This window comes from Anser cygnoides, chromosome 7, assembly GCF_040182565.1.
Source record: "Anser cygnoides isolate HZ-2024a breed goose chromosome 7, Taihu_goose_T2T_genome, whole genome shotgun sequence".
Lineage (NCBI taxonomy): Eukaryota > Metazoa > Chordata > Aves > Anseriformes > Anatidae > Anser > Anser cygnoides.
This window is the reverse complement of record NC_089879.1, coordinates 14,824,460-14,850,012: the sequence shown is the minus strand read 5'-3', so window position 1 is coordinate 14,850,012 and position 25,553 is coordinate 14,824,460. Positions and strand designations below refer to the sequence as shown.

Sequence of the window (25,553 nt, the reverse complement as noted above, 5' to 3'; positions counted from 1 at the left end):
AAAGAATCGTGAGCAGACTTATCCTCCGGTAATTTGATTTCCAGGACATGAGGGAAAGAAGTCTGAGGTGGTGATTTTAAAGCAAATTGTAGCTCGGTACCCCCGCACACGTATCCCCCAGACGTGGCAATGTGCAGAGCTGGCTAATTAACCCGCGCTTCCCTTGGGTGGCATTTCCCAGCACGGAGGGGTCTGGGGGCACTGCCAAGGGGAAGCTGGGGATGCGCTGGGGGGGTCCCGGCACGGGGTTGGAGAGCCCCTCTCGGTGTGTTGGAGGGGCTTTAGGGAGGTGGGGGCTCATCTCCCAGATCCTCGTCTTTGTTAAATTAATTATCATCCCAGGCTTATCCCCACTTAACCAGCGAGACACAGACGCCTGGGGTTGGGACCCCCACCGCCCCACAGCAGCCTGGGGATTACAGGGCCTTACCCGCAGCCTCCCCCCCTCTCCATGGTTTTTGCACCCCCCCCCCACCCCCCCTTTGCCCCCTGAGGCTCTGGTCCCCGTTTGTACTTCCCTTCAGGACAGGAAAAGCTGGATTAATTTTTACTGCTCCCGAGGGAGCTGTTTGTAACCGAAGACGTCTCGCTGTTTGTTGTCTGTAAACGGGGCGGCAGGACACAGCCGGGGGGGGGGTTGCAGTGGGTTCCTTGCCCCCCCTTCTCCCCGTCTCGCTGTCCCTCTGGTGGGAGAAGGAGTTTGGGGCAGAGCTGCTCGGGGAGCAAAGGAGTTGCTCCAGGAGGTGATGGCGAGACGAGCTTGGCCATCCTCCGAGTGTTTGGGAAATTATGTTTTCAGGATCCCATGGACGATGAGCAGAGAATTAAATTAAACTTTGATGGAAAGCACAGGAAACGCTCCTTCCAGCCCCAAAATATCCCCTCACCTCCAAGCTGGGAGGGGACTCTCCATCCCCAGACCCCTCCCACACCGATCTGGGACCCAGGAGTCCTGGCCCCGCATCCCCAGAGCCCTCCCATCCCTGTGGGGACTGCGGCACGGCGCTCAAAGGGGCTTTTGTCCTGCTCCAAGCCCCACAGGTGGGTGGGCGCTTTCCCCCCCCACACTTGCCATCCAAATCCCGGGCTTGCGATGCTTTTTCCCAGGGGCCACCGTGATGCGATGCGGGCTTGCGGGGTCGCCCAGGCAACGGGGGCCTGGGGATGCATTTTTGGGGCTGGACCCATTGAAGGAACCTACTGGGGGATTTGCTAGAGGGGCTCGTGGTGTCCCCACTAGCCGCAGACCGGCACGGACCCAGCAAAACGCGCGGCCGCGCGTTTTGCTGGGTCCGTGCCGGTCTGCGGCAGTGGCTATTAAAGCACGAGAGCAATTACCACCAGCACTATTAATTACTAATCAGCGTGGTGGGGATGGAACCGGGGCGGTGCAGCGGGGCACCGTGCATACAGAGGCATTTTCCTTCTCCGGGCGCTCCGGCTCACTCGTTCTCTTCCCCGTGGGCGCAGCAGCGTGTGGCTCATTCCAGCATCCCCGCGATTTCACAGCGTCCCCGCAGCCGGGTGTTAATGAGATTAGAGCCCAGCTTTAAGACGTCTCTCTCCATCCTTCGCCATCCAATTACACAGCCCGCATGGTATCTGATTGCCTGCGAGAGGGGAGGGACCGTGGCTGGCTGGGACAGGAGGATGCAGCTGGTCTTTCTGGGTATCAGCCCCGCCGTGCCGAGTGGTTTTCTTTCTTTTCTTTCTTTCTTTCATTTTTTTTTTTTTCCTCCCCCCTTGGCTTTGAGCTGCTTCGTTTGGCTTTTTCATCGCTTCGCGACGTGGCGGCTGGGCAGAATTTGTTTAAATTAACTGCTTGAATGGCAGCGTTTGTGTGTGTTGGTGGGGGGGGAGCTCAGACAGCACCAGAATGGATGAGGGGGATTAAAGGTGCCTAATGGCTTCCAGATGGGCATCCCGGACTGGGAAACAGCCTCACAACCCCAACCCCAGCTGGGGGCGAGGCGGCCGGGGCTGGGAGCCACGACGCTGCGGCAAGCGGCTGCTCTGAGCTTGTGCCTGCGGGGACAGGGTCCCCTGGGCTGCTGGCTGCCTCTCGGTGCCTGGGGCCAGCCCGCGGACACGCCAGGAGCCTTTTAGAGGTCACAGGGCTCTGGGCACGCCGGGCTGGGGATAAACACAGCGTGCGAGTCCGGCTTTTGGAGGTGCCTTGGCTCCATGGTGAGCTGACAGTGCAAACACAGCAGAACCACCGAAGCAGCAGTTTCTTCTTGAGAGAAGTTTCTTCTTGGTCGTAACGTGAGGAACGATGATATTTAGTCCTTTGCACCCCCCACCTGGGCTCTGGGGGTACCTTGGGGCTCCGTCACCCCGGTTGCGACGCCGGGATGCGAAGCACGTCGGTCACAAAAGAGATCAGGTGTGCGCCGGCAAAGGGCAGCGCTAAGTGGGCTGCTGGGGAGCGGTGTCACCGGTGGGGACATCATCATCGCTTCTGAGTTTCATTTGCGGCTGAGAGCAGTGACACAATCTGCAAGCCTCCTGGCTGCTGGGGGTATCTCCCGTGCCGTAGGACGGCTAACGGCAGGATTTAAGCCTCTTAGGGGAGTGGTCCACAGAAGAGCCCCTTGGGGCTAAGGGGAAGGAGCCCCGAGGGGTTCTTTCTGCCGACACGCCGTCTGCCCCCCATCCTGGCCCGGGCTTGGTCCCCCGCCTCTCGTTTCCTTCTACAAATATTGAGAGAAGAAACAGCGCGGCTGCGAGGGGACGTTCCCGCGTCCCAGCCACACAAGCGCCTCTCCGCAGAGCCCCGCAGGTGGTGACCCCGCATTCCTCAGCCCGAGGGCTGACCGGAGAGAAAGCAAATATTGGCTCCGCCGGGGGCCTCCCCAGCACACGCTGCCCGAGAAAAGGGGCTGGAGGGGTGGAAAGGTCCCCAGCCCTGGCAGGGGTGCACAAACCCGGCTCTTTGCCGGGGTGGCACGAGGTCCCCGGACCTGGTGCGACCCAGACCAGGGGCTGTGCCCAGGGGGCACGAAGCTCTGGACATCAGGCACTTTGCCACCCCGGTGGGGACGGCGCCGTGGTGAGCGGCAGCGTGTCCCCGCGATGCGGAGCTGCCTCCAGCGCGACACCGATCCCAGCTACAGCAACGGCACGGGCAGCAATCAGGGAGGAATTAAAGGATAATTAATGCCAATCCACATGGAAAATTGCTCTCGTCAAACAAACCCGATATCATTTTTTTTGATGAGCTGACAAATTGGGTTGATAAGTAGCGACTGCGCTGACATGATATACCGAGACTTCTGCAAGTCATTTTACTCTTGCCTGGAGGATATTGCCATGAAAACATTAATATTCTGCAAAATCAGTGTAGCATCTCTGACAACGTGATTCACTGGTAGACTTCACGGGGAAATCGCGGCGGTGGCATCGCTGGCGGGGTGCTGGGGGGCTCTGCTCCTGCCCCACCATAATTCCTGGGTGGTAAAACTGATTTTTGCCGGCGCTTTGGCTGCTCCTCGCCCCCGTTTCTCGCACCGTGTGAGCGATGCAGCTGGGGAAGGAGCCACCCGCAGCGACACGGAGTGGGATATTGCAGCTCGGTTTGGAAGGAAAGGCGTGCTGATAGGCGAAGGGAGCGGGGCTGGGGCTGCCGGCGGGACACGGGTCCCGCAGAGCAGCTGGGGGCACGCAGCTCCGCCGAAACACCTGCACTGGCAAACAGCCGCACGCGAGGGCTCGCATCTGGGAAAAAAATGTAGGTCACGGCTACGAGACCGCGAACGGCGTCTGGGGACGTGGTTACACCGAAAAGGACTTAGCAGCCAGCTCACAGCCCGCGCTGGGGCGCGGGGTCCCAGCGCTGCAGCTTAGGGGGTGAGGATGAGCAGAGCAGGGCTGGGGGTCGCCGTGCGGGAGGGCTCCCCCGGACGGTGCTCCTGCCTCAGGGCCCACGGGACAGGGACTGGGAAATCAGAAAGTGCTCAGAGAGGAAGTGCAAGGTAATGGGAGGTGCGGAAAACCTGCCTCCCAGTGACAGGAATTAAAGTGCTCGGCCTATTTAGTGTGTGCGGGAGGAGGTGAGGAGGGGATTTGATCTCCGCCTCTGCATACCTGCATGGGGAGAAGCCTGATTGTAGACACCTCATTAATTTATTTTTTTTTTTTTAACGGAAGATAAAGAGAAAAAGCATAAAATTGTTCGGTAGCTGGAGGCTGAAAGCAGACAAATTCAGACTGGAAATAAACTTGGCTTTTTCACCGCTGTTCACCATTGAACACTCGGCAGGGAAGAGGTGGACGTGATGTCCTTTGAGGCTGCAAAGGAGACCGTGCTGCTTTCCCCAGTGGTCAAAATGGGAAGGGACAGCCTTGGAGCGGGTCCCCAGGGAGAGCTCTGTGCCTGGGCTGCGCGGGCAGGGGCGTCCCAGCGGCTGAACGTCCCCCTCCCTGGGTGACACAGGGGCGCGTGGGCTGGGGCTGGGGTCCCGCTGTAGCTGGGAGCCTGCCCCTGGAGAATTGTCACCCCGGGGTCCTCTGGGGACAGCGTGTGCAGCACGAGGGGTGCAAAGGGGGGGGCTCCCAGCACATGGGTGCAGCCCTGCCTGCGTGCTCACAGCCTGCTGACCGCTGATCCTCTGCCCGAAGGAATTTCTTTGCATGCTCCGCGAATCTTTGTGCTCCGTCCTTGCAGCCTTAGGGTTTTGTGCCCTTTTTTTTTTTTTTTTTTTTTTCTTTTTTCCCCCTCCAGCCTCTCCAACAAAGACACCTATTCTCCCCTCGCGCCCCCGGGGATTTACACAGAAAGCTCACCCTCAACACGGCGAAAGAAAGGCCGGGAGAGGAAGCTCGCACAAAATGCGGTGTGTGGCTCTTTGTCTGCCCTTTGTAAGGCCGCTGCACAATGCGCTGCCCCGGCCACCCACCAGACCCCAGGCACCCAAGGTGCCCCCTCGGCGGGGCAGACACCCGCGTCCTGCCCTCGGTACGGGACTTTGGGATTCTCCCCTGCACCACCCAGGGCACAGCCCCATCCTTTGTGCTGGGGAGAGGGGAATTTGGCAGGGAAAGCCCTGCCATGTTCCAGCAGCCCCCCACCCCGGGGCTGAGTGCTGGGGGGGGTCCTCCCATGAGGGGCTTCCATCATCCCGCTCTGACGGCTTTTAACACGCTAATGACCCTCTGCAGGGCAGGAGCAGCTCTGTGTAAAACCCATGTTCAGCCCTCGGTCATGGACATTTGCTCGGAGACACGTTGTTAAATATTTATCCAACCCGCCTCCCCCCCCCACCCAGTGCAACACGCGTTAACAATAGCGACCGCCCCGGCCCCTTCCCCCTCGCCGGGGACATGTGGCTCCCAGCCCATGACAGCTAACGTTATCGTTTGTACCTGTGAATTATTGATAAGGGATAAGATAGTCCTTGCAGCGAAAAAATAACGAGGGGCAGGGGCTGTTTGCAGCGCAAATCCTCCTCCCGCTGCAAAACGGGCGGCGGGACCCCTTCCCTGCTGTTGTGCGTGCCTTTGTGCATGGCAGCCCCTCTCCCTGCACGGGTCCTGTCCCCTCTCCGTGACCCGCACCCTCCCCGTGCCCCTGCTGCCTCCGGGGAAGGCATCGCCCGGCCCCGCAGATGGGGTTTTGCAGAGGGAGCTTTCCAGCTGGCGAGGCTCGGGGGGGCTCAGGAGGTCTCGGGGCTGGAGGAGGGAGAGTGGTGCCTGGATTTGCGGCCGCCGATGCACGCTGTCCCCAATCTGTCCCTGGATAAAGGGGGATGAGGCTGCTGATCCCCTGGAAAGCAGCGGTGTGGGCTGCAGCCCAGGGAGGGATGGATCCTGTGCTGGCTCAGCGCTGGGGGCTGAGCAGAGGGGCTTGGCGTGGCTGTCCCCAAGGTGCAGAGGGGACAGTTTGTCCCGGAGAGCTGCTCAGCCAGCCCTGCCGTGTCTGGGCTTCGGCTGCCTTGCGCGAGGCGCTGGGATGCTGCTTGGGAGGCTGCAGATGGCTTGGGGGGGATCTCCTTGTAGCTGGCGTGGGCAGGCAGATTAAAACCAGGGTGCCTTTTTAAGCCAGTCCAAAGCCTGGCTTTGATGCACTTAGCCCCTCAATCCCGCCGCGTTTAGCAGAGAGCCGGGGCATTAGCGTGCACAGCCTGGCCCGGTTTGGGGTCGCAGATCTGCATCCCTCGGCCGGGAGCGCCAGGGACAGGCAGGGGCGCTGCTGGCAGCTGCGGCAGGGAAGGGGTGAGTGCAGCCCAGCGGGTGGCTGGCGCTGGCACTGAAGCCATGGGAGCGCGAGCGGTCGCCTCTCCCCACTGCCCTTCCTGCTCCCCGACTCGCCCCCGGTGTGCCACGAAGGCAGGCCGGGCCCCTCAGACATCAACTTTGAAGCGTGAATTTCAAACGCCCTGCGAGTTTGCGGGCAATTACCCGGTGCTGCTCCCTGCCTTCGCTCCCGGCCCTCTCTCTTGCAAACCTCCTGCTCTCTGCCCTGGTTTTAGGGGAAGAGCCCGGCCCCGGAGCAGCCACGGGCCGTGCCGGGCTGCGTTGTGCTGCTCCTGCGTGCAGAAGGGGACATGCTGCAGCCCCTCAGCATCCCACGGCCCCCAGCTCCATCCCCGCTGGGTTCTCCAGCCGAGCAGGGGAGACCAAACCCAGCTGCTCTCTGGCCAGAGGGGTTCAGTGGGTGCAGTGGGGACCTCCGGGTGCCCATCAGGGTGGCTGGGGCACCGTAGGGTGCTCGCGTGTGTGGCTGGGGCTGTGCAGGGGCCGGCCCCATCCCTGCATGCTGTGCAAGGCAGAGGCAGGCGGTGTGTGTGAAATGGGCTTCACACGACATCAAATGCACTGCAGTTGGGTGGAAATTGCCTCTCCGAGCATCTGAGCAGCTCCCCGCTATCTCCTCGTGCCTGCCCGTGGTGCTGGCTGGGCTGATAATGCATAAAACACCCATTCCCCTCCAAGCTGCAGTGGCTGGCACCTCATCTCCGGGCTCGCAGACAATTTGCATTAATGCTTACCTGAGCAACCCGGGGCTCCCTGGCATCCCCTCTGCCTTTACTGCCATGGTCGTGCCGAGGGCTTTTGCTCAGGGGCTCAGAGTTTCTGGGCTGCAGCCTTTGTGCTCCGCGAATCCCAAACCCTAATAAAAAGCTCAGGCAGAAGAAAGGGCCCTTCTCCCGATTCACACGAAGCCATGTCCCGGATCCCTTCCCGGCCGGCAAGCTGCATTGTTCCCTGGCAGGATTTCAGTGGGAGAGCCGGCTAATTTGCGGTATTTTACATACCTAATATGTTGTCAGAAATGCTTTTAAATCCCTATAATATTTAATTAGGAGGCAGCTTTCGGCGTATTAGGCGGGAACGGGTCCGTCTAATTAGTTACTGGTGATTTCATACCCGGGAACGTAATTACGCTAGGTACAGGCTGGAGGCAAGCTCCCACGTAGGCACTGGTCCTGTTTGGGAGCTGCTTGGGGGTGCACAGCGGGGTTGCCCTGGCTGCTGTGGGCAAGGTGGGGACAGGCGAGGTGCTGCAGTGTGCCAGGATCAGGCCGTGGCAGGATCAGGCCGTGCCCCCTCGCAGCTTGGGGCTGCTGCTGCTTCCCGCCAGGCTCTGACACCTTCTTGAGACGTGCTTGTCTCCAAACCCTGGTATTTTTAATCTTGGAATCCGACAAAATGTGAATCATCCAAGAGATGTAGGAGCGGGCAGAGTCCTTGGCAGACTGGGGTGTATTTTTAGCCCACATGCATTGGAATTTGACTGTTTCTTAGGGAAAGAAAAAAAAAAAGGTTTTCAGCTCTGAGCACCCAGCTCTGCCCCCCAGGGATCCCTGGTACCCGCTCCGCATTGCATTGCCCAGCCTGAAAATAAAGGGGATGCGACCCCTGCCCCGTGCACTCCTCCAGGAGCCGGGGGGTGCCGGAATGGGACCGTGCCTGGAACCGGGACCTGGCTGCTGGCCCGGGCAAGCAACACCCAGGGCGGGTGCCGCCGTCCCAAGGCTGCACGGGGACGGTTCCCGTGTGTGTGAGCACTGCCTGCCGTGCATCCCGTGGTGCCAGCCCCGCAGCCTGCCACCGATGCCCCTCACCTCTCTCTTGGCAGCTGCCAGAACTGCCTGCCTGGGCATCCTCCCTCTGCAGGGTATGCGGCCAGGACCCCGCCGCTCGGGGACTTCATCCCCGCTTTAATCCTGGCGGTTGGGAGCCGGGGAGCCGATAATGATGCAGGAGTGTTAATGTCAGCAGGAAACCAGCTTCAATCAGAACTGTTAAAAATAAACCCGCCAGGCCCACTCTGCCAGGGGCAATCAGCCTCGGCGCCTCCTCTCCCTGGGTCCTAGGGCCACGGGCAGCGAGCCACCGGCGTGCCAAGGAGACCGGGGCCACCGCGCTGGGTGCCGGTGGCAATACCTGCACACACAGCCCGGGCCAGCAGCACACACAGGGCTCTGGGGAGCGGTACAGCCCCGTGAGCACACCTCTCTGGTGCTAGGTCCCATCCTGCGCACCCCGGTCCCCTTCTCTCAGCTGGAACCTGCACTGCAATCCCCGCCTGAGCTGTTTGAAATGCGGCCAGGGATGTGTAACGCGGCAGAGGTGGGCACGGAGGAGAAGCGGTAGCAGCGTGCGTGCCTTTTTCTCTGGGACCCCCTGTGAGCTGCGTGCTCTGGCACAGCGCAGGTGATGGCAGCGAGCTGCTCAGCCTCTGTGAAACGCCTGCAGTTGTAGCGACCTCCTGGGGAACGCACAGCCTCGGCTTGTCAGCTTCTTGTGGGGCTGTCAGAGCAAACTGGACGCACGGATAACCTGGAGCCCGGCCATCCAGGCACGTCTGCGAGGCTGTGCCCCACCTCGGAGCCAGCCGTGGGCTCTTGGGTTGCCCGGACCTGACGTGAGATGCGTTCGGAGCAGCGACAGGCCACGCACCGCTAACCTCAAAGCTAACTAACCCTGTGGCAGCTTACAGAGGGACAGGGGCTGCTGCATCGCTGTGAGGCTGACGGGCTGCACGAGACCCCCAGGCACCCGCGGGCTGCATGCAGGGGGCTCAGTGCCTTGCAGGGTGCTGCTTGTGCCCGCTGCTGCTCCACGTGTGGGGATGAGGGGAGAGGCACTGGGAGCACCCAGGCGTGCTCCTGGCACCTCGTTTGTTTCCCCAAAACAAGGAGGAGGGGTCGAACGCAGGAGGAGGTTCGTGGGTGGGAATGTTTGGTGGCCGGAGGGCTGCAGCTGCACTGCCTGCAGCAGGCAGAGGCTTTCGTGGTGTTTCGGTGCCAGGGGCTTCACGGAGCGCTCCTCTGCGGGGAGCCGGCACGGCTCCCGTCCCCGTCCCCTCTGGCACGGCCACCGCCGGGTGCTGCCCACCAGACCCACCTGGGAGCAGTGCCACCGGGGTGAGGGCATTGCCTCTCCCCTCGCACCCTCTCCTATCAGGGCTGATCCCTCCCAGCGCTGTGTGAAATCTCTTTTTCCAGCTGCTGAGCAGGATCTGAGCTGTCCCGCTGACACGTCCCCTGACTGCCAACTCGCAGGGCATCTCACCACGTAACTCCAGCTGGCTCTCGTGGAGTTCAGCGTCGGTTCCAGAGCATCCTGCAGGGCAGAGGGAATTTGCTTCAGCCCGTGCCGGAGCTGGGAGCAGGGTTTGGAGCTGCCATCCCATCCCGGGAGCTGCAGGGTGCGAGCCCCTGGGCAGCCTCGCACCTCTCCTGGCCAGGCTGGGACAGCCGGGACTGGATTCTCGGCTTGGCTCAGCCTCATTCACACCTCGGAGGAATCCAGGAGGGTCGGCAGGGCCGGCTTCACACTTATTAACAATTAAAAGCCTCAGAGGCTGGGAGTCAATTAGCTCTGAGCTCAGCAAACCTCGGGACAAGCCCGCTAATGAGAGGTGCAGCCAGCTCCCCGCAGCGCCGGGGCTGGCCGGGCAGGAGAGCTATTTGCTTTTTCATTTGCACTTTGGAGGAGCGTTGCTGCATGGAGTCGGGGTGTCTCTGCTGCCGTGAGCTGGTGGCAGACAGCGCACGCTGTGTGCTGGAGGATGCGAGTTCCCCATCCCGCAGGGCTGCAGCCCGGCATTGCTCCCGGCATGGCACAGCACTGGCACCCAGCAGGGTCCAGCTGGCCTCGGTGCACGGGGTCGTGACGGGGTGAGGAGGGACTGACCCTGTGCTGACCACCGCAGGGCTGTGCGGGTCCTTCAGCTGCTGCCCGAGCCCCTCTCGGCCCCATGGCAGCGACGGAGGTCAGGCTGTGCGTGCTGCTGCTGCCCGCCTGCTCGCAGGCAGAGCCTCGTGTGACCCAGCAGCGGGCGATGCAAACGTGAAATGCGGTGCTCCGGGGCGGCAGGCTGCAGGGAAAGCGGGCGCTGGGGGAGCTGGCAGAAAACCACACCTTTGTGGAGGTTTTTGCAGGGGGTTCCTGCTTCTAGAGGACAAGACAGAAGCAAAAGCATGGAAGGAGGGAGGAGAGCAAGCTTGCAGGGTGGAAGGGACGTGGAGGTGGTGAAAAGCCCTCATATATCCATCCGTCTGCTGGAGCCCGGGCAGTCTCAGCCACGCGGCAGGTCCCTCTGCAGGCAGCGGTGCTGGGGCAGGCGCTGTCACTCCCTCGAGGTGTTTTGGTGTGCCAGGGAGCGGGTGGCGATGCCCGGGCCTGGCGTCCGCTCCCCTTCCCGCAGCTAACGAGGTTTCTGGAACAAAGGGACGGCGTGGGGAGGGGGCGGCGACAGGCACGCGGGGTTTGCAGCTTGTTATTTCACTTGTGTTTCCATTAGAGCTGCCGCTTTTAACTTGTTTCCCTCTCTGAAGAGGCTCCAGGGTGGGTGGCAGATGCTTTATTCCCCCTCCGCCTCCCGCCCACCCTCCCCTCTTTTCCTCGGCCAGCTCCTCCTGTTACCACAATATCCCTCCCCGCCGAGCAGAGCCCCGTGGCTCTGGACGTGCAGCACAGCCCACGCGGGACCTGCTCTTGCCCGCGCTCTGCCCGGCCGTCCGAGCGACACAGCTCTCCGGCTGCAACGGGTTGTGCAGCGCCTGCGTGCCCCGGGAGGGCAGGCGGTGGGGCTGGGGGCAGCGTGGGCTCCGTGAGCCTCTCAGGGCAGCAGAGCAGCGGGAGGCTTTGCACCTTCACCCCATGCCACATCTAAATTAGAATTTCTTGATCAGGCTTACGTGGCTGAGGTGTGTGGTTTGGGGTACGTAACGTTGCGATGTTTAGCAGCACGTTGCCTTGCTCTGGCAAAGGATTGTTTGGTCTCTCTCTCTATAAATATATGGGTCTGGCAAGAATGAGCTCAGGTCTGCTGCTTTCCCTGGTGCTGAGGTACAAAGAAACACCGCTGCAAAGAGCCCCAGCTGGGGATGGGGCAGCTCCCCTAAGAGAAATGTCTACCTGCAGTTGGCTGGACCTCGGTGGCCATGACCTAGCGCCCCATCCTGCCCGCCGACGTGCGCCATCCTCCCGTCCCTTTGCAAGGACTGTCCCGCAGCCCAGATCTGCCTGGCTCCTGGGGCAGTGGGACCAGGTCCGGGCCCTGTGTTGGGGTGCAGGGATCACCCCCAGAGGCGGCGCGGCAGCAGGTGATGGAAGTGACCCCGTGCGCCCTGTCCCCGGTGCCCCTCCGGCTGCGCGGGTCGGGCGGCAGTCTCTCTGGCTGCAGGTCACGGTCTCCCCAGCGCGCCGCGAGCTGCGGCACCGGGAGCCAGGAGGATAATGAGATCTTAATAGTCCAATTATATCCCATCGATTTACTCAGCACATAATTGTTGGCGGCTGGGGCCGCCTGATGAAGCGCTCGCTCCGGCTGCCAGTGGGGCCGGCTCGCGGGAGGGCTGTGCCGCGGCGCAGAGGCTGGATGCTCCTCGCAGCAGCCAGCTGCTCGCCCTTGAACCGCGGCAGGAGCAGCCCCTGGGACCCCAGCAGGGGCAGGGACAGGCAGAGATTGGAGCGGGGACCCTGCTGCGGCTGGGCGGGGGAGTGCCAGCATCGGGGTGACCCCGGGTTCGCTGTCCCTCCGCAGTCATTCCTGGGGGACTGTGCCTCTCCTCCCTCACCCTGGTTGGTGGCAGCAGGCTCCCGGTGACCTCGGGGGTGGCACTTTGAGGCAGGGACGATGCAGGAGGGCGGTCTGCCCCGTCCCCCTCGGCCAGCATGGCAGCTGGGCTGGCGGAGCCCATTAAAAATCGAACAGCCTGACATAATGCTCACACTGCGGGAGCGCGAACCTGAGGTGGGGCCAGGGGTAGGTGGCACGGTGGGCAAAACACTGCCTCGGTCCCCCAGCTCCCTGCTAGCGCAGCTGCAGGACATCTGTCCCCAGCAGCAGCAGCTCCCTGGGGGGCCGGGACACCTCTCCTCGGGCACCGCATCCTCGCAGCATCACAGGCTCACCGCTACCTCGAGTAAATTGTGGAGCAGGGACATGCTGTCTGTCCCTCTGCCCTGGGACAAACAGCTTGTGTGGGGACACCGCATTGCTTAATAGCGCCATGGCCCTCACTTGACTCCTCCGGCAAGGTCTCACCCAGCACAGCACCCCACCACAGGGTGGGGACCCCCCCAGTATTTACCCCACTCGCCCCGGCGGATGCTGCCAAGCCGGGCTGCCCGCTGCAGGGAGCTGCAGCACGGGGAGCACCGTGTCGGGGGCTGCCAGGCCCTGCCAGCACGCTTGGCAGGCGGCGGGGGGCTCGGAGGACACGGGGCCGGCACCACTAGGAAGCGATTACCTCCCCGCTGTGCCCGGCCCTAATCCCCTCGCGGCGCACGGGGAGCCAGCTCTCCAAACAAGGCTCAATCAGGTTAAAGTGTGAAGTCGGGATTAGCCGGGAGAATGGGAGCGTGGTGACAGCCCCGGCCTCCCCGCCTGGCCGCTGCGGCCCCCTCCCGCCCGCCGGGCTCTGGCGGCGGAGATTAAGGCTGCCGGGGTTTGTTTGCCTGAGTGGGCTCCCCACTGGGAAGTGATGTCGAACAGTTTTTGCTCGGGCGCCCCGCTAAGCGCCGGGCAGGGCGGCGCGCTGGGGGGTTGGCTCCCGCTGCCGAGCCCCTGCCAGCTCCGAGGGGGCCGTGCCCCCCGCCTGGCACCGCGCCGGGGCTCCCGGCTCATCCCCCCCGTGCCCTGCTGCGAGGGCACCGCCTGCCCCGCGGCACGTCCTCGTGTCGCACCGGCCAGCACCGTGGGCGCGACAGGGCAGCGTTATCCCCCTCGCGTTTTGGGGGATGAGATCCAAGTAGGTGAGTCTCCAAAATCCCGACCTGCTGCATCAGGTGCTCAAACACCGACGTCCTGCGTGCTACCTGTCAGCACCTGGCCCAGGAGCCTGGCCGTAAGGTGCTGGGAGACGGGGAAGTGAAGCACGAGCCCTCCCCATCTCGCAGCCGTGGGCTGGGGATGGTGGCTGCTAATTGGCAGGCATCTGCTGGGCCAGAAAGCCCTCCAGGAGGTGAGAGCGGGGACAGAAGGTGTCTGCGATGGGGCTGGGCCAGGAAGGGGTGGAAATGTTCCTGGGGAGCAAGTAGGGGCCCTGCTTTGCAGACGGGCTGCGGAGAGCCTGAGCCAGACCGTGCCCGCTGAGCGTAGGAGGTGCGAGCTTCCCGGTTCGGGTGAGCGGGTGGCTGCAGCCCCCCCGGAGGGCTCACCCAGGCTGTGGGCAGTGCAGGCATTTGACTCTGCCCTCTGGCACTCACAGGAGGGAGGCTGCACAGCCCCACAGCCTGCCCACCCCTCCTCATCCTCCCCCTTCGCACCCCCAGGACTATCAGAGCCCTCTGCGCCCTCACCGTGCAGGGAGCTGCGTGGACCCCATGCCAAGGGGACGGAGGAGCTGTGGACGGGCCGGCTGCTTGGGCATCTTCTGGGTTCAGCAACCAGGAGCTCCTGAACTTGAGGTCTTAGAAAAAAACCTAGAAGCAAAACCAGAAAGGACAGACAGGGTGTTAGGAGGGGTGCGAGGTGGCGCTGGCACAGCCGCCGAGGGTGCGGGGAGCCGTGCGGCGGAGCGAGGAGAAGCCGTGCCATCTGCTGTTTCCTCGGCGCCAAAGTGTAAAGCAAACATAGCTGGGAGCGACGAAACACCAGGAGGGAAGGGGCCGGGCCTTGTTCTAACGCCGGGGACTGAGGATCCCGCAGGCAAAGCATGTGTTTGTCCTGTTGTCGTCAGCTGGGTAACCGTGCCGGCAGCGTGCGCGCGGCACCGGGGCCTTGCTGAAACCCTCGCATCCAGCGTCTGTCCCTCTTGGCTTCAGTACCCCGAGCGGCAGCACCTCATCGGTGCCTGCCACGAAAAGCTGTGAAGGGGAGAAGCCTCGCGGAGTAAGTTCTGCAACCTTCTCGCCGCGTTTGCCTCGCGAGCTGGAAGTGAGCAGCTTGCAGGCAGACGCCGGGATTCGCTCCCCGGGCACGCCGGGGCTGCCGTGTGCTGCGAGTGGAGAAACACGAGGGAGGTTTCGGCCTCCTGCCCCAAAAGGACGCTGAAGCAGGGCTCTGGGAGCAGGCAGTGCAGGCGTCTGCTGAGCTGAGGGGCTCCTGGACCCCGGGGAGGCAGAGGGAATGGCAGCATGGGGCACAAATTTACTCCCCAGTGTCCAGGTCCCCATTGCCTGCTGTGGCTGTGGACCCTGAGGTTGGGGTGGGCTGAGCTGCTGCCCCCAGAGCCCACTTTGCAGTGAGGTTTTTGGCCATCACGCTTGTTAAAAGCCAGCCTGGGTGCAGGCAGGGCATCCAGTCCCCTGGTGCGCAGGGCGGGTGATTGCAGGGACGGTGATAAATTAATGACCTGATTATTGGTGCCCTCTGAAGCGCGGGGCAGGCTCCATGGGAATGCCCGTTGGAGCCACCGAGTGTAATTACCGGTTAATCACCAGGGACCTGTAATTATAGCAGTCACAGGGTATTTAAGTGCTGAGGGTTTTCCCGGAGCTGTGCCCTGCTGCTCTGCTCATTGGAGCCAGGGGACACCAGTGCCAGGGAACCCCAGCCACATGCAGCCCCCCTGGATGGAGCCAGGGTCACCTCGGCGTGGCCAGTGGGGCTGCAGGTCCCTGGGGGCCAAATTATGGTTGTGCAGAGCCCCTTGGGCGTCCCTGGATGCCACGACCCCACCTGGGGACACAATGATCCCGCGCAGCATCGTGTCGTGCAGGCACCGCTCATTTTCCTTCCCGCCTCTTTCTCCCGCAGGGACCTGAGCGAGAACTTCATCCAGGCCATCCCCAGGAAAGCTTTCCGCGGGGCCACCGACCTCAAGAACCTGTGAGTGGCCCAGCAGGGCCGGGCACGGGCTGGCTCGGAGGAGTTTGGGGTCGGATGGGCAGCAGGCAGTACGGGGAGCCAGCCGGTGGCCCTGCGCTGTCCCAGCAACGCTCCTGCTGCTTTCTCCCGTAGGCAACTGGACAAGAACCAGATCAGCTGCATCGAGGACGGTGCTTTCCGTGCCCTGCGGGGCCTGGAGGTCCTGTAAGTGGCCAGGGACCAGCTGCAGTCCCCAGCCCACGTGCCCTCCCTCGCCTCTCCATCCATCCACCCCAAAGAGGGGAGTGGGTGGGTGCTGCTGCTCCCAGGGGGTTGGTGCCACCTGGGCCATCTCACGCTCCCCTTTACGACCTGGCCGCCCTGACCTGCCCCCCTCTGCCTTCCTGCAGGACCCTGAACAACAACAACATCACTTCCATCCCCGTGTCCAGCTTCAACCACATGCCCAAGCTGCGGACCTTGTGAGTGTGGGGGCCGTGGGGGCGGGAGGGGACGGAGGGGTTGGAGGGGACACCCCTGCCACCCTCCAAGCGAGGTGGCCTTGGCAACCTGGGGAGATGCCCTCGGGTTCCCCATGACTGCCTCCGCACCCTCTCCGTGTGCCAGTGGCAGTTGGGTTGGGGAAACGGGGGCCACCAGAGCTCGGGGTGGTGGGCAGGGGGCATCCCACAGCCGCTGACCCCCCGTCCGCCCGCAGCCGCCTGCACTCCAACCACCTCTTCTGCGACTGCCACCTGGCCTGGCTGTCGCAGTGGCTCCGCCAGCGCCCCACCATCGGGCTCTTCACCCAGTGCGCGGCTCCGGCCCAGCTCCGCGGCCTCAACGTGGCCGAGATCCAGAAGAATGAGTTCAGCTGCTCCGGTGAGGGGGTCGGGGAGGCGGCGGGCACCGGGGCGGGGATATGGACGGGGGGCACAAAGTCTGCCCCGTGGATCCAGCCCACCTCCGCTGCCTGGGCTCAGATGCGCGCCACGGGCTCCAGCCCTGGTGTGGGGACACCACAGGGACACCTGCACCCTGTCGCTGTGACAAGGGGGTGTAAGTCCGTGCCCGCGGAGCTGTGTGCCTTTTGTACGGGGTTGGGGCACAGCAGGACCTTGTGCACCCGTAGCTCCGTGCCACCAGGGTCCCTTCCCGGGGCGGTGCCACCCTCCTGTCCCAGCCCTTTGCAATCCCCGTGCTGGCCGCTTCCCCGGCAGGACAAACGGAGGCGGCACGTGCCCAGCTCTGCAGCTTGTCCTCCGGCTCCTGCCCGGCCATGTGCACTTGCAGCAACGGCATCGTGGACTGTCGGGGCAAGGGGCTGACGGCCATCCCCGCCAACCTGCCCGAGACCATGACGGAGATGTGAGTGCGGGGCCGCGGCGGCGGGGACCCTGCAGTCACCGCTGGCACGGGGTGGCTGGAGGCGGGGGGACATGGGGACGAGTGCCCCTGCGGGGCAGCGGGCCTCGCCCTTCTCTCACACCGCCCAGGTTCATCCCTGGATTTAGCTGCATTAAAAATGTAAATAGAGAAATAATCTCCTTAGGGGAATCCAATTACGGCGCAAAGCCCCTGCTGGGATGCGAGGCCTGCGAGGCAGCCGTCACCCCCAGACCCAGGCTGCTGGGGGGAGGAGGTGCTGCCCCAGCCCCCAGTGCTGCCCCCTGCCCTCTGTGCCCCCCACCAGTGTGGTCCCCCCCACGTCACCCTCCCTGATGGAGAAAGCCCTGGCCACAAGCTGCAAGTTGTCCCCAGTGCTGCTCCGGTGGGGTGATTTATTGCAAGCCTGGGGTCTTGCAGCCCCCCCAGCCCGTCCATGGGGTGCTGGGGCTCAGCCAGCCCCGCAGCCCTCACCTCTCCTCTTTTTTATTGCAGACGCCTGGAGCTCAACGGCATCAAGTCCATCCCCCCCGGCGCCTTCTCCCCGTACAAGAAGCTGCGGAGGATGTAAGCGTGCTCCCCGACCGCTCCAGCACCCCACACCCCTCAGGCCGCTGCTGGGAGGACCCCAGCTGGAAGGACGGGGGCATGGGGTGAAAGCAAAATGGGGTGAGGCCGCCTTGTTCCTTTGGGTTTCAGAGACCTGAGCAACAACCAGATCTCGGAGATCGCCCCAGACGCCTTCCAGGGGCTGCGCTCGCTGAACTCGCTGTGAGTGCCCGCACCGGGGGCACGGGGCGCAGGGTGGAGGTGGCACCCCCGGGTGCTGCCCCGCGCCGCCCCCACCCGACCCCTCACACCCCCCTTTTCTCCAGGGTGCTGTACGGCAACAAGATCACGGACCTCCCCAAGGGCGTCTTCGGGGGACTTTTTGCCCTGCAGCTGCTGTAAGGCTCCGGTGGGATGCTCCGCGGGGACACTGGGGCCGTCAGTGCCGTTGGCCGTGGCACCACACAGGGGTTCAGGGTTTGCCACATCCTCACCTCCTGCCTTCCCCGCCAGGCTCCTCAACGCCAACAAGATCAACTGCGTGCGGGCGGACGCCTTCCAGGACCTGCAGAACCTCTCGCTGCTCTCGCTCTACGACAACAAGATCCAGAGCCTGGCCAAGGGCACCTTCACCTCCCTGCGGGCCATCCAGACCCTGTGAGTGCCCGCACGGCTGCGGGGCGGCGTCCTGGGGGATGCCGCAGCGGGGTCCCCGTGTGGTGGCAGCAGGTGTCCCCCCCCCGGTGGCTGCCGGTCACCCGCTGCCCTCGGCGCAGGCACCTGGCCCAGAACCCCTTCGTCTGCGACTGCAACCTGAAGTGGCTGGCGGATTTCCTCCGCGCCAACCCCATCGAGACCAGCGGCGCCCGCTGCGCCAGCCCTCGGCGCCTGGCCAACAAGCGCATCGGGCAGATCAAGAGCAAGAAGTTTCGCTGCTCGGGTGAGAGCCGTCCTCGTCCCCCTCCTGCAGCCCGCCGTCCCCTGCCGTGCGCTCGGTGGTGCTGACGTGCTTTTTCTTTCTGCAGCCAAGGAGCAGTATTTCATCCCAGGTAAGAGGCAGTGGTGCTCGTGCAGGACCCTGAGCCCTGGCCCTGCGTTTCCCATGTTTTCTGGTTGCTGAGGTCTGGGTGCTGCGCTACCAAAAGCACTGGGTGCCGGGAGGGATTGCAGCCTCAGTCATGCCGTTATCCCCACGGGCACAGATGGCTCCGGGTGCAGACGGGCGCTGTGTGCAGCACCCCGCATTCCCAGGACAAATGTCCCTGCGGATAATGTCCCCTATCCCCCCGCCCCGTCGGGCACACAGGGGACCATAGGTGCACATTTCGGACTGGCCGGGGTGCGGGAGGACCAGAGCAGCACCCGGCTGGGTGCAGCCCCCGAGCCCCTGCCCTCGCGCAGGGACGGAGGACTACCAACTCAACAGCGAGTGCAACAGCGACGTGGTCTGCCCCCCGAAGTGCCGCTGCGAGTCCGGCGTGGTCGAGTGCTCCAACCTGAAGCTCACCAAGATCCCGGAGCGCATCCCGCAGTCCACGGCCGAGCTGTAAGAGCCGCTGCCCTCCCCTCCCGTGGCCGCAGCCTCACCGGCGCCGGGTTTCGCTGAGGGTTCGGTTTGTGCCAGGCTCTTCGCAGCCATCTCCTGAGCTCTTTTCCCTGCTGCCCACCCCAGGCGCTTGAACAACAACGAAATCTCCGTCCTGGAGGCCACCGGCATCTTCAAGAAGCTTCCTCATCTGAAGAAAATGTGAGGATCAGGCAGGCACGGCCCTGCCGGGAGTGCCTGGGGGGTGGGAAGGTGCATGGGGTCCTGATGTCGGGGTGCGAAATTGGGGCACATCCCCCCCCCCCGAGGGAACCCCGCCATCATGGGGTGCTCAGTGGGACTCAAGGTGGCAGGGTTCGGGGTGCAGCCAGGGCAGAGCCCCCCTGTCCCAGCCTGCTGCTTCCTCCTCCCTGCAGCAACCTCAGCAACAACAAGGTGTCGGAGATCGAGGACGGGGCGTTCGAGGGGGCCGCGTCCGTCAGCGAGCTGCACCTCACCGTCAACCAGCTGGAGTCGGTGCGCAGCGGCATGTTCAGGGGCCTGGACGGGCTGAGGACCCTGTGAGTCTCCCTCCACCGTGGGGACGGGGATGTCCCTGCTCCTTCTGCCCCTGCCCATACCACCAGCCTGGTGCTGTTGGCATCGCTGCAGGGCCAGCTCGGGAGCACCGTACCCAGCCCCCGGCTGTATCCAGAGCTGGGGCTGGTGTCAGCAACAGCCCTTGGGGGTGGGCAGAGGCTTCTCCAGCCACCCAGGTCCTGCCTGAGGCGTGCACAGCCCGGGCACGGTTATTAGGTGCCCTGATCCCCCCGCAGGATGCTGAGGAACAACCGCATTAGCTGCATCCACAACGACAGCTTCACGGGGCTGCGCAACGTGCGCCTGCTCTCGCTGTACGACAACCAGATCAGCACCATCGCGCCGGGCGCCTTCGACACGCTGCAGTCCCTCTCCACGCTGTACGTCGGGGGCCCCGGGGCGCTGCCCCCACCCCGGGGGTGCTCACAGACCACTTGGTGGGAGGTGGAGGCGGATGGGGGTCCTGGCCCTTCGGCTGTCCCTGTCGCACAGGGGGTGCAGGAGGTGCAGCAGACCGGGGGGGGCTGTCCCAGGTCTCAGGCGGTGCCCCCCCCCGGCTCCCCCCCATGTGCAGGAACCTGCTCGCCAACCCCTTCAACTGCAACTGCCAGCTGGCCTGGCTGGGGGACTGGCTGCGCAAGAGGAAGATCGTGACGGGGAACCCGCGGTGCCAAAACCCCGACTTCCTCCGGCAGATCCCGCTGCAGGACGTGGCCTTCCCCGACTTCAGGTGTGAGGAAGGTAACTCACATCCTCCCGTCCCAGCGCCGTCCCCGGTCCTGTGCCAGCCACCAGCACCCCACGGCGAACTGGGGTCCCCCCCCTGCCCCTTGGTGCCCTCCCCTAACGATGCCCCAGAGCTGGGCAGAGGGAGCGGGCAGGGAACGTGCGTGTCGAGAGAAAAGCCCCTTTTTAAAGAAAAATTAGAACAGCTTTTCAGCCCTCTGGAAAATATTTACAAACGAATCGTCCTCCTCCAACTCGTTGCAGCCTGAAGGGTTGCATCCTGCGCCTTGCCTGGAGGGGTTAGGTAATGCACGGCCGTCCTGGGGCTGCTGCTTGCCCTTCTCTCTGCAGTCTCGGTGACTGCAATTTTGCTTGAAAATGGCAAAAATTGGGACAGCCTTGAGCTGTCTGTTTGCACCCATCCTGGTGGGGTGGCAGTTTGGGTGCAGGAGCAGGACTGCGTGCACCCAGGTGCTGCACCCTTGCTTTGGGGCGAGGGGAGATGATGGGCGCGGGTGCTGAAGGTGTAAGGCACCGAGCCCAGCCTCACGGGGTGGCTGCAGGATGCCACACCGTGCCCTGGTGACATTGTGGCTCCTCCTTGCCCCGTGCAGGTCAGGAGGAGACAAGCTGCATCCCGCGGCCCCAGTGCCCTCAGGAGTGCACCTGCCTCGACACCGTGGTCCGCTGCAGCAACAAGCACCTCAAGGCCCTGCCCAGGGGCATCCCCAAGAACGTCACGGAGCTGTGAGTGCCACATTGAGGGTCTCCCTTCCTCCTCCACCACTCTGCTGCAGGGTGTCTGGGGTCGGGGTGCACCCCTGTCCTGCCTGGGGGCAAAGGGACCGTGCCCAGGTGCTACCCCAGCACGGTGCTGAGCCCCTCTGCAGCCTCAGGGCCACCAAGGGTGGTGTGCAAGGGCTGCTGTCACAGCGCAGGGTCCCCAGCAGCCTGCCCCACGCACGGGCTGTGCACAAGCATATGCATGACACCCCCCCAGACCCCTGCTCTGTCTCGCACCCCCCTCCTCTCCCCGCATCCTCCTCTCTCGCACATGCCTTGCGAGTGGTTACGGCCGCCCACGCTCGCGGCGGGTGTGTAAAGGCAGCACATGTCTGCCCGCACACACACACTGCTGGGGAACTGCCCCCGGGGACCCGCATGTGGGGCCCGTGGGTGTGCAAATGCGTCTGCATCCCGGATCCCCGGCAGCCAGGGAGGCCCCGAGATCCCCGTGGGTGCAGGGAGGGAGGTGATGCTGGGGGTGCTCCTGCAGCCCAAAGCCTGTGGGGTGGGCTCCGTGCAGAAGTGGGAGGGCAGAGGGTGCTTCTCGGCCACCCCAAGGTGCTTCCCTTCTCCCTTCAGCTACCTGGATGGGAACCAGTTCACCCAGGTGCCCGGGCAGCTCTCCACCTTCAAGTACCTGCAACTCGTGTAAGTAGCCAGGGGCAGGAGCCCCGGCAGCCGGTCCCTCTGCTGGGACCCGTGGGTGACAGCTCAGGCCGCCCCCGTGGCGTGACACCCCCCAGGAGGGCAGGGATGCGCGCAGGGCCCCCTGTGCTCTGCCCACCACACGGCTGGCTGGGAGCAGTGCCCTGGCACCCCGTGGCCATCAGAGCCGTGCGGGTGGGTGGGCGGCCAGCGGGGACGAGGCAGGGCTGGCCCCAGCCCCTGGGCTCTGTGTTTTGCAGCGACCTGAGCAACAACAGGATCAGCTCCCTGAGCAACTCCTCCTTCACCAACATGAGCCAGCTCACCACCCTGTAAGTGTGCTCCCCGGGCTTGCAGCCTGCCCGCGCTGCGGGGGGATGTTCCCAGGGGACCCCAAGGACCAGGGGTGCCGGGGACACCAGGATCTCCCCCTTCACCTGGGTGAAGGGGTGGCTGAGCTGCCGGGGGTGCCGGGGGGCAGGACGTGGGGTGGCTGGCGGGGGCGTGCAGCTCGCAGCGGCTTCTCGTGGTGGTCTGGTGCTCGCCGTGCTGTGTCGCCTCCTCCTTCCCTTGCGCAGGATCCTGAGCTACAACTCCCTGCAGTGCATCCCGCCACTGGCCTTCGAGGGCCTGCGCTCCCTGCGGCTGCTGTAAGTGCCTGCCCCAGCCCTGCTCACCGCCCCGCGCTGTCCCCACGTCCCCCGTGTCACTCGCAGGGGACCCGGAGGCGCGGGGATCACGGGGCTCCCTGTTCTCCGCAGGTCTCTCCACGGCAATGACATCTCCAGCCTCCCCGAGGGCATCTTCGCAGACGTCACCTCCCTGTCCCACCTGTGAGTATCTCCCGCTCCAGGCAGAGCCCAGCACTGAACGCAGGCTTGGGAGACCTGCAAAAGCCACGGGGCTGTCTAGGGGCTGTGCTGCCTCCCCTTTCCTTTGGGCTGGTGCTGGGGGAAGTGTTTGCAGGGCGTACCAGTGCTGTGCTGGCCCTCCCAAATGCTGAGTGCCCCGGGCCAGGTGTGCACACGCTGTGTTTGCTGCGCCACGGTGATGTGTTTGCTGCTCTCTGTGCTGGCAGCTGGTCCCGCTCCTGGCATCTGGGGCATTTTGGCTGCTCCTGCAGATGCTGAGAGCATCTCACCGTCTGGGATGCTCTCAGGAAGACCCCCTGCCCTCGCCATCCCTGCCCCTCGCTGCGAGCAGCAGGACTAGCAGCCCTCCGCCTCGCCAGCCGCCGGCAGTGACAGCCCTGCACAGCCCCGGCACTGCCGGCTCGTGCCGCTGCTGCCTCCTCAAGGCCTGGCACCTCTCCCGAGCACGGCGTGCGCCGTCCCCACCGCCTCGCGTCCGCCCTGCCTGTCTTAGCCCAGTGCTTGCCCGTGCTGCAGCGGTGGGAGATTTTTTCCCTGCATTTTCCAGGAGATGAAGTGCCCTTCCCTGCAGTGGGATGGGGGCTCAGGGTGTTTTAGCACCAGGAGAGGAGGTACCGCAGCCCTCAGGGCCCCCAGTTTTGCCCTTCCTTCCCCTGCAGAGCCATCGGGGCCAACCCCCTGTACTGCAGCTGCAACCTGCGCTGGCTCTCCAGCTGGGTCAAGACCGGGTACAAGGAGCCGGGCATCGCCCGCTGCGCCGGGCCCCCCGACATGGAAGGGAAGCTGCTGCTCACCACCCCCGCCAAGAAGTTTGAGTGCCAGGGTGAGCAGCGCCTGTGCTGTCTGTCTGTCTGTCTGTCTGTCCACCCGTGCCCTCCGTGGGCGAGCCAGGCTGCCTCCTGCTCCGTGCACGGCAGCGATGCTCCGTGGGCATGAGGGACACCGGCACGTGGAGGATTTTATCAAATCGGGTTGCTTCTGTCCCCTCGTTGGTGGCAAATCCCTGGTGATCAACAAACACATGCCCATCCCCGCTGCCTCCCTGTGCTCACGGCCGCATCCCCGCTTCCCTCCCCGCAGGGCCCCCAGCCCTGAGCATCCAGGCCAAGTGCAACCCCTGCCTCTCCAGCCCCTGCCAGAACCAGGGCACCTGCCACAACGACCCGCTCGGATCCTACCGCTGCGCCTGCCCCGCCGGCTACAAGGTAGCGTGGCCCTGGGGTCCCCCAGCTGGGGGGGGACACGTCCCTGCACCGTGTGGGGTCACAACACGGGGGCTCTGCATGCCTGCAGCAGCGGGGGGGGGACAGGGCACGGTGCCACAACCCCCTCCTCGCTCCCACCGCTCCCTCCATCCCCAGGGCAGGGACTGCGAGGTGCCTCTCGACGGCTGCTCCTCCAAACCCTGCGCCAACGGCGGCACCTGCCAGCCCCAGGAGGGGGAAGGAGGCGGGTTCAGGTGAGTGCTGCATGGGGACCCGTGAAATTTGGGTGTTGGGGCAGCAGCGTGGAGCAGCGGCACCCCAGGGACATGCGAGGTGCTTCCTTCCTCTGGGACATCGCACTCGCCCGGCTCCCGGAGACCCGGCAGCTCTATCCCTCTGCCGGGCACTGGTTGCAGCCGTGGTACAGGGCAGGATGCGGCCCTGGTCCTGTGGCCATGCCCCTGCCTAACCCTCGCTACCCCGAACGCTTCAGGCTTTTCTGGGAACTGGGGCGCAATTGGCAGCCGAAAATAGCCGCTGGGCTGCGGGCGGAGGAGGGCTGCGCAGCCTCGTGGCCTCCTGTGCTAAATGGCCTCTCTCAGCCCGTTGTCTTGGCAACTCAGCATCCTCGCCGAGCGCCCGGCCGGGCTGGGCTGCGCCGCTCCCTGGGCAGCTGCAGGGCAGGGGTGCGCGGGGCCCTGCTCCCCGGAGCCCCCATGCGCACGTGTGCTCCGTGCCGAGGTCGTGTGCCGGTGTTTTTGGGGAGATCGCCCCCAAAATGCTGTCTTCTGCCTTGTAGGTGCCTGTGTGCAGTGGGTTTTGAGGGCCCGAGCTGCCACACCGTCAGTGACCCCTGCAAGGAGCACAGCTGTGAGAACGGGGGCTCCTGCGTGCCCGGGGCCACCAACTACACCTGCCTGTGCCCTGCCCGCTACACAGGTAACTGGCGTGGGAGCCAGCTGGCCCCACGGCCTCGCCATCCCATTAGCAGGACGTGCCCGGTGTTTTTCTGGGGTCTGAGGCTGTCCCCCGGGGTCTGGAGCTGTGTGGGGACCCGTCTGGGTACCCCCCGACACCCCCTTTCTGCCCCACAGGGGATTTCTGCGAGCAGCCGCCGGATTTCTGCTCGGCTGAGCTCAGCCCCTGCCAGCACGGCTCCACGTGCGTCTCCACCAGCCAGGGGCCCAGGTGAGCCCCGGCCCACAGCGGGGTTGTTTTTTGGGGGGGCTGCAGCTTGCAGGGTGGTGGGGGGCACCGGGGAGGGATGCTGGGGAGTCGCAGCGGGGTTGGGGCAGCCGTGATCCCCATCCTGCCCCAGGTGCGAGTGTGTGCCCGGCTATGTGGGGAGCAACTGCAGCGAGGACTTCGACGACTGCCAGGACCACCGGTGCCAGAACAACGCTCGCTGCGTGGACGAGGTGAACGGCTACTCCTGCCTCTGCACCGAGGGCTACAGGTACCGCTGGGGGGGCTAACGGGGGTGTCACCGTGCAGGAGGGACCAGTCCTGGCCACCACATCCAGCCATCCCTGCAGCGTACAAGGAGAGGCCATCCCCGTCCCCACGGTGTGGTCCCCGGGAGGGACCCCAGGGCAGGGCTTGGCGTCTTCATGTCCCCCTGGTGCTGCTGGCACCGGGCAGGGCAGGTGGGGGACCCCAACATGGGTGGGTGCTGCCAGCATCCCGTGGGACGGGGGGTGACGGGGAGGGAGGTTTCCCAGCCCCGTGCCCAGCGCGCCCTCGGCCCCGCAGCGGGCAGCTGTGCGAGATGCCGCCCCGTGCCGCCGGCCAGCCCGGCCCCTGCGAGCGAGCCGAGTGCCAGAACGGGGCCGCCTGCGTGGAGCGGGGCGCCCGCGCCCTCTGCCAGTGCCTGCCCGGCTTCGGTGGCCCCAAGTGCGAGAAGCTGCTGAGCGTCAACTTCGTGGACCGCGACACGTACCTGCAGTTCACCGACCTGCAGGACTGGCCCCGGGCCAACATCACCCTGCAGGTGAGGGCGTGGGGCCACGCAGGGTAACAGGGGGCAGCTGTGGGGCACGGGGTCCCACCTC

General features: G+C 64.5%; 1 protein-coding gene across 1 annotated transcript in view; it reads left to right on the top strand.

Annotated features, from left to right (window-relative positions):
• Positions 1-25,553, top strand: part of SLIT1 (slit guidance ligand 1) — a 45,707-nt gene that overhangs the window by 16,730 nt on the left and 3,424 nt on the right. The window contains exons 5-32 of the mRNA XM_048060340.2: positions 15,158-15,229; positions 15,362-15,433; positions 15,619-15,690; positions 15,927-16,090; positions 16,429-16,576; positions 17,090-17,161; positions 17,294-17,365; positions 17,470-17,541; positions 17,657-17,800; positions 17,920-18,083; positions 18,169-18,192; positions 18,545-18,689; positions 18,816-18,890; positions 19,106-19,249; positions 19,505-19,648; positions 19,843-20,009; positions 20,609-20,741; positions 21,360-21,428; positions 21,686-21,757; positions 22,004-22,075; positions 22,187-22,258; positions 22,957-23,120; positions 23,378-23,502; positions 23,659-23,756; positions 24,302-24,441; positions 24,597-24,690; positions 24,821-24,958; positions 25,255-25,492. Coding sequence (XP_047916297.2) covers positions 15,158-15,229; positions 15,362-15,433; positions 15,619-15,690; positions 15,927-16,090; positions 16,429-16,576; positions 17,090-17,161; positions 17,294-17,365; positions 17,470-17,541; positions 17,657-17,800; positions 17,920-18,083; positions 18,169-18,192; positions 18,545-18,689; positions 18,816-18,890; positions 19,106-19,249; positions 19,505-19,648; positions 19,843-20,009; positions 20,609-20,741; positions 21,360-21,428; positions 21,686-21,757; positions 22,004-22,075; positions 22,187-22,258; positions 22,957-23,120; positions 23,378-23,502; positions 23,659-23,756; positions 24,302-24,441; positions 24,597-24,690; positions 24,821-24,958; positions 25,255-25,492 — 3,166 coding nt within the window. The remainder of the gene's footprint in view (positions 1-15,157; positions 15,230-15,361; positions 15,434-15,618; positions 15,691-15,926; positions 16,091-16,428; positions 16,577-17,089; positions 17,162-17,293; positions 17,366-17,469; positions 17,542-17,656; positions 17,801-17,919; positions 18,084-18,168; positions 18,193-18,544; positions 18,690-18,815; positions 18,891-19,105; positions 19,250-19,504; positions 19,649-19,842; positions 20,010-20,608; positions 20,742-21,359; positions 21,429-21,685; positions 21,758-22,003; positions 22,076-22,186; positions 22,259-22,956; positions 23,121-23,377; positions 23,503-23,658; positions 23,757-24,301; positions 24,442-24,596; positions 24,691-24,820; positions 24,959-25,254; positions 25,493-25,553) is intronic.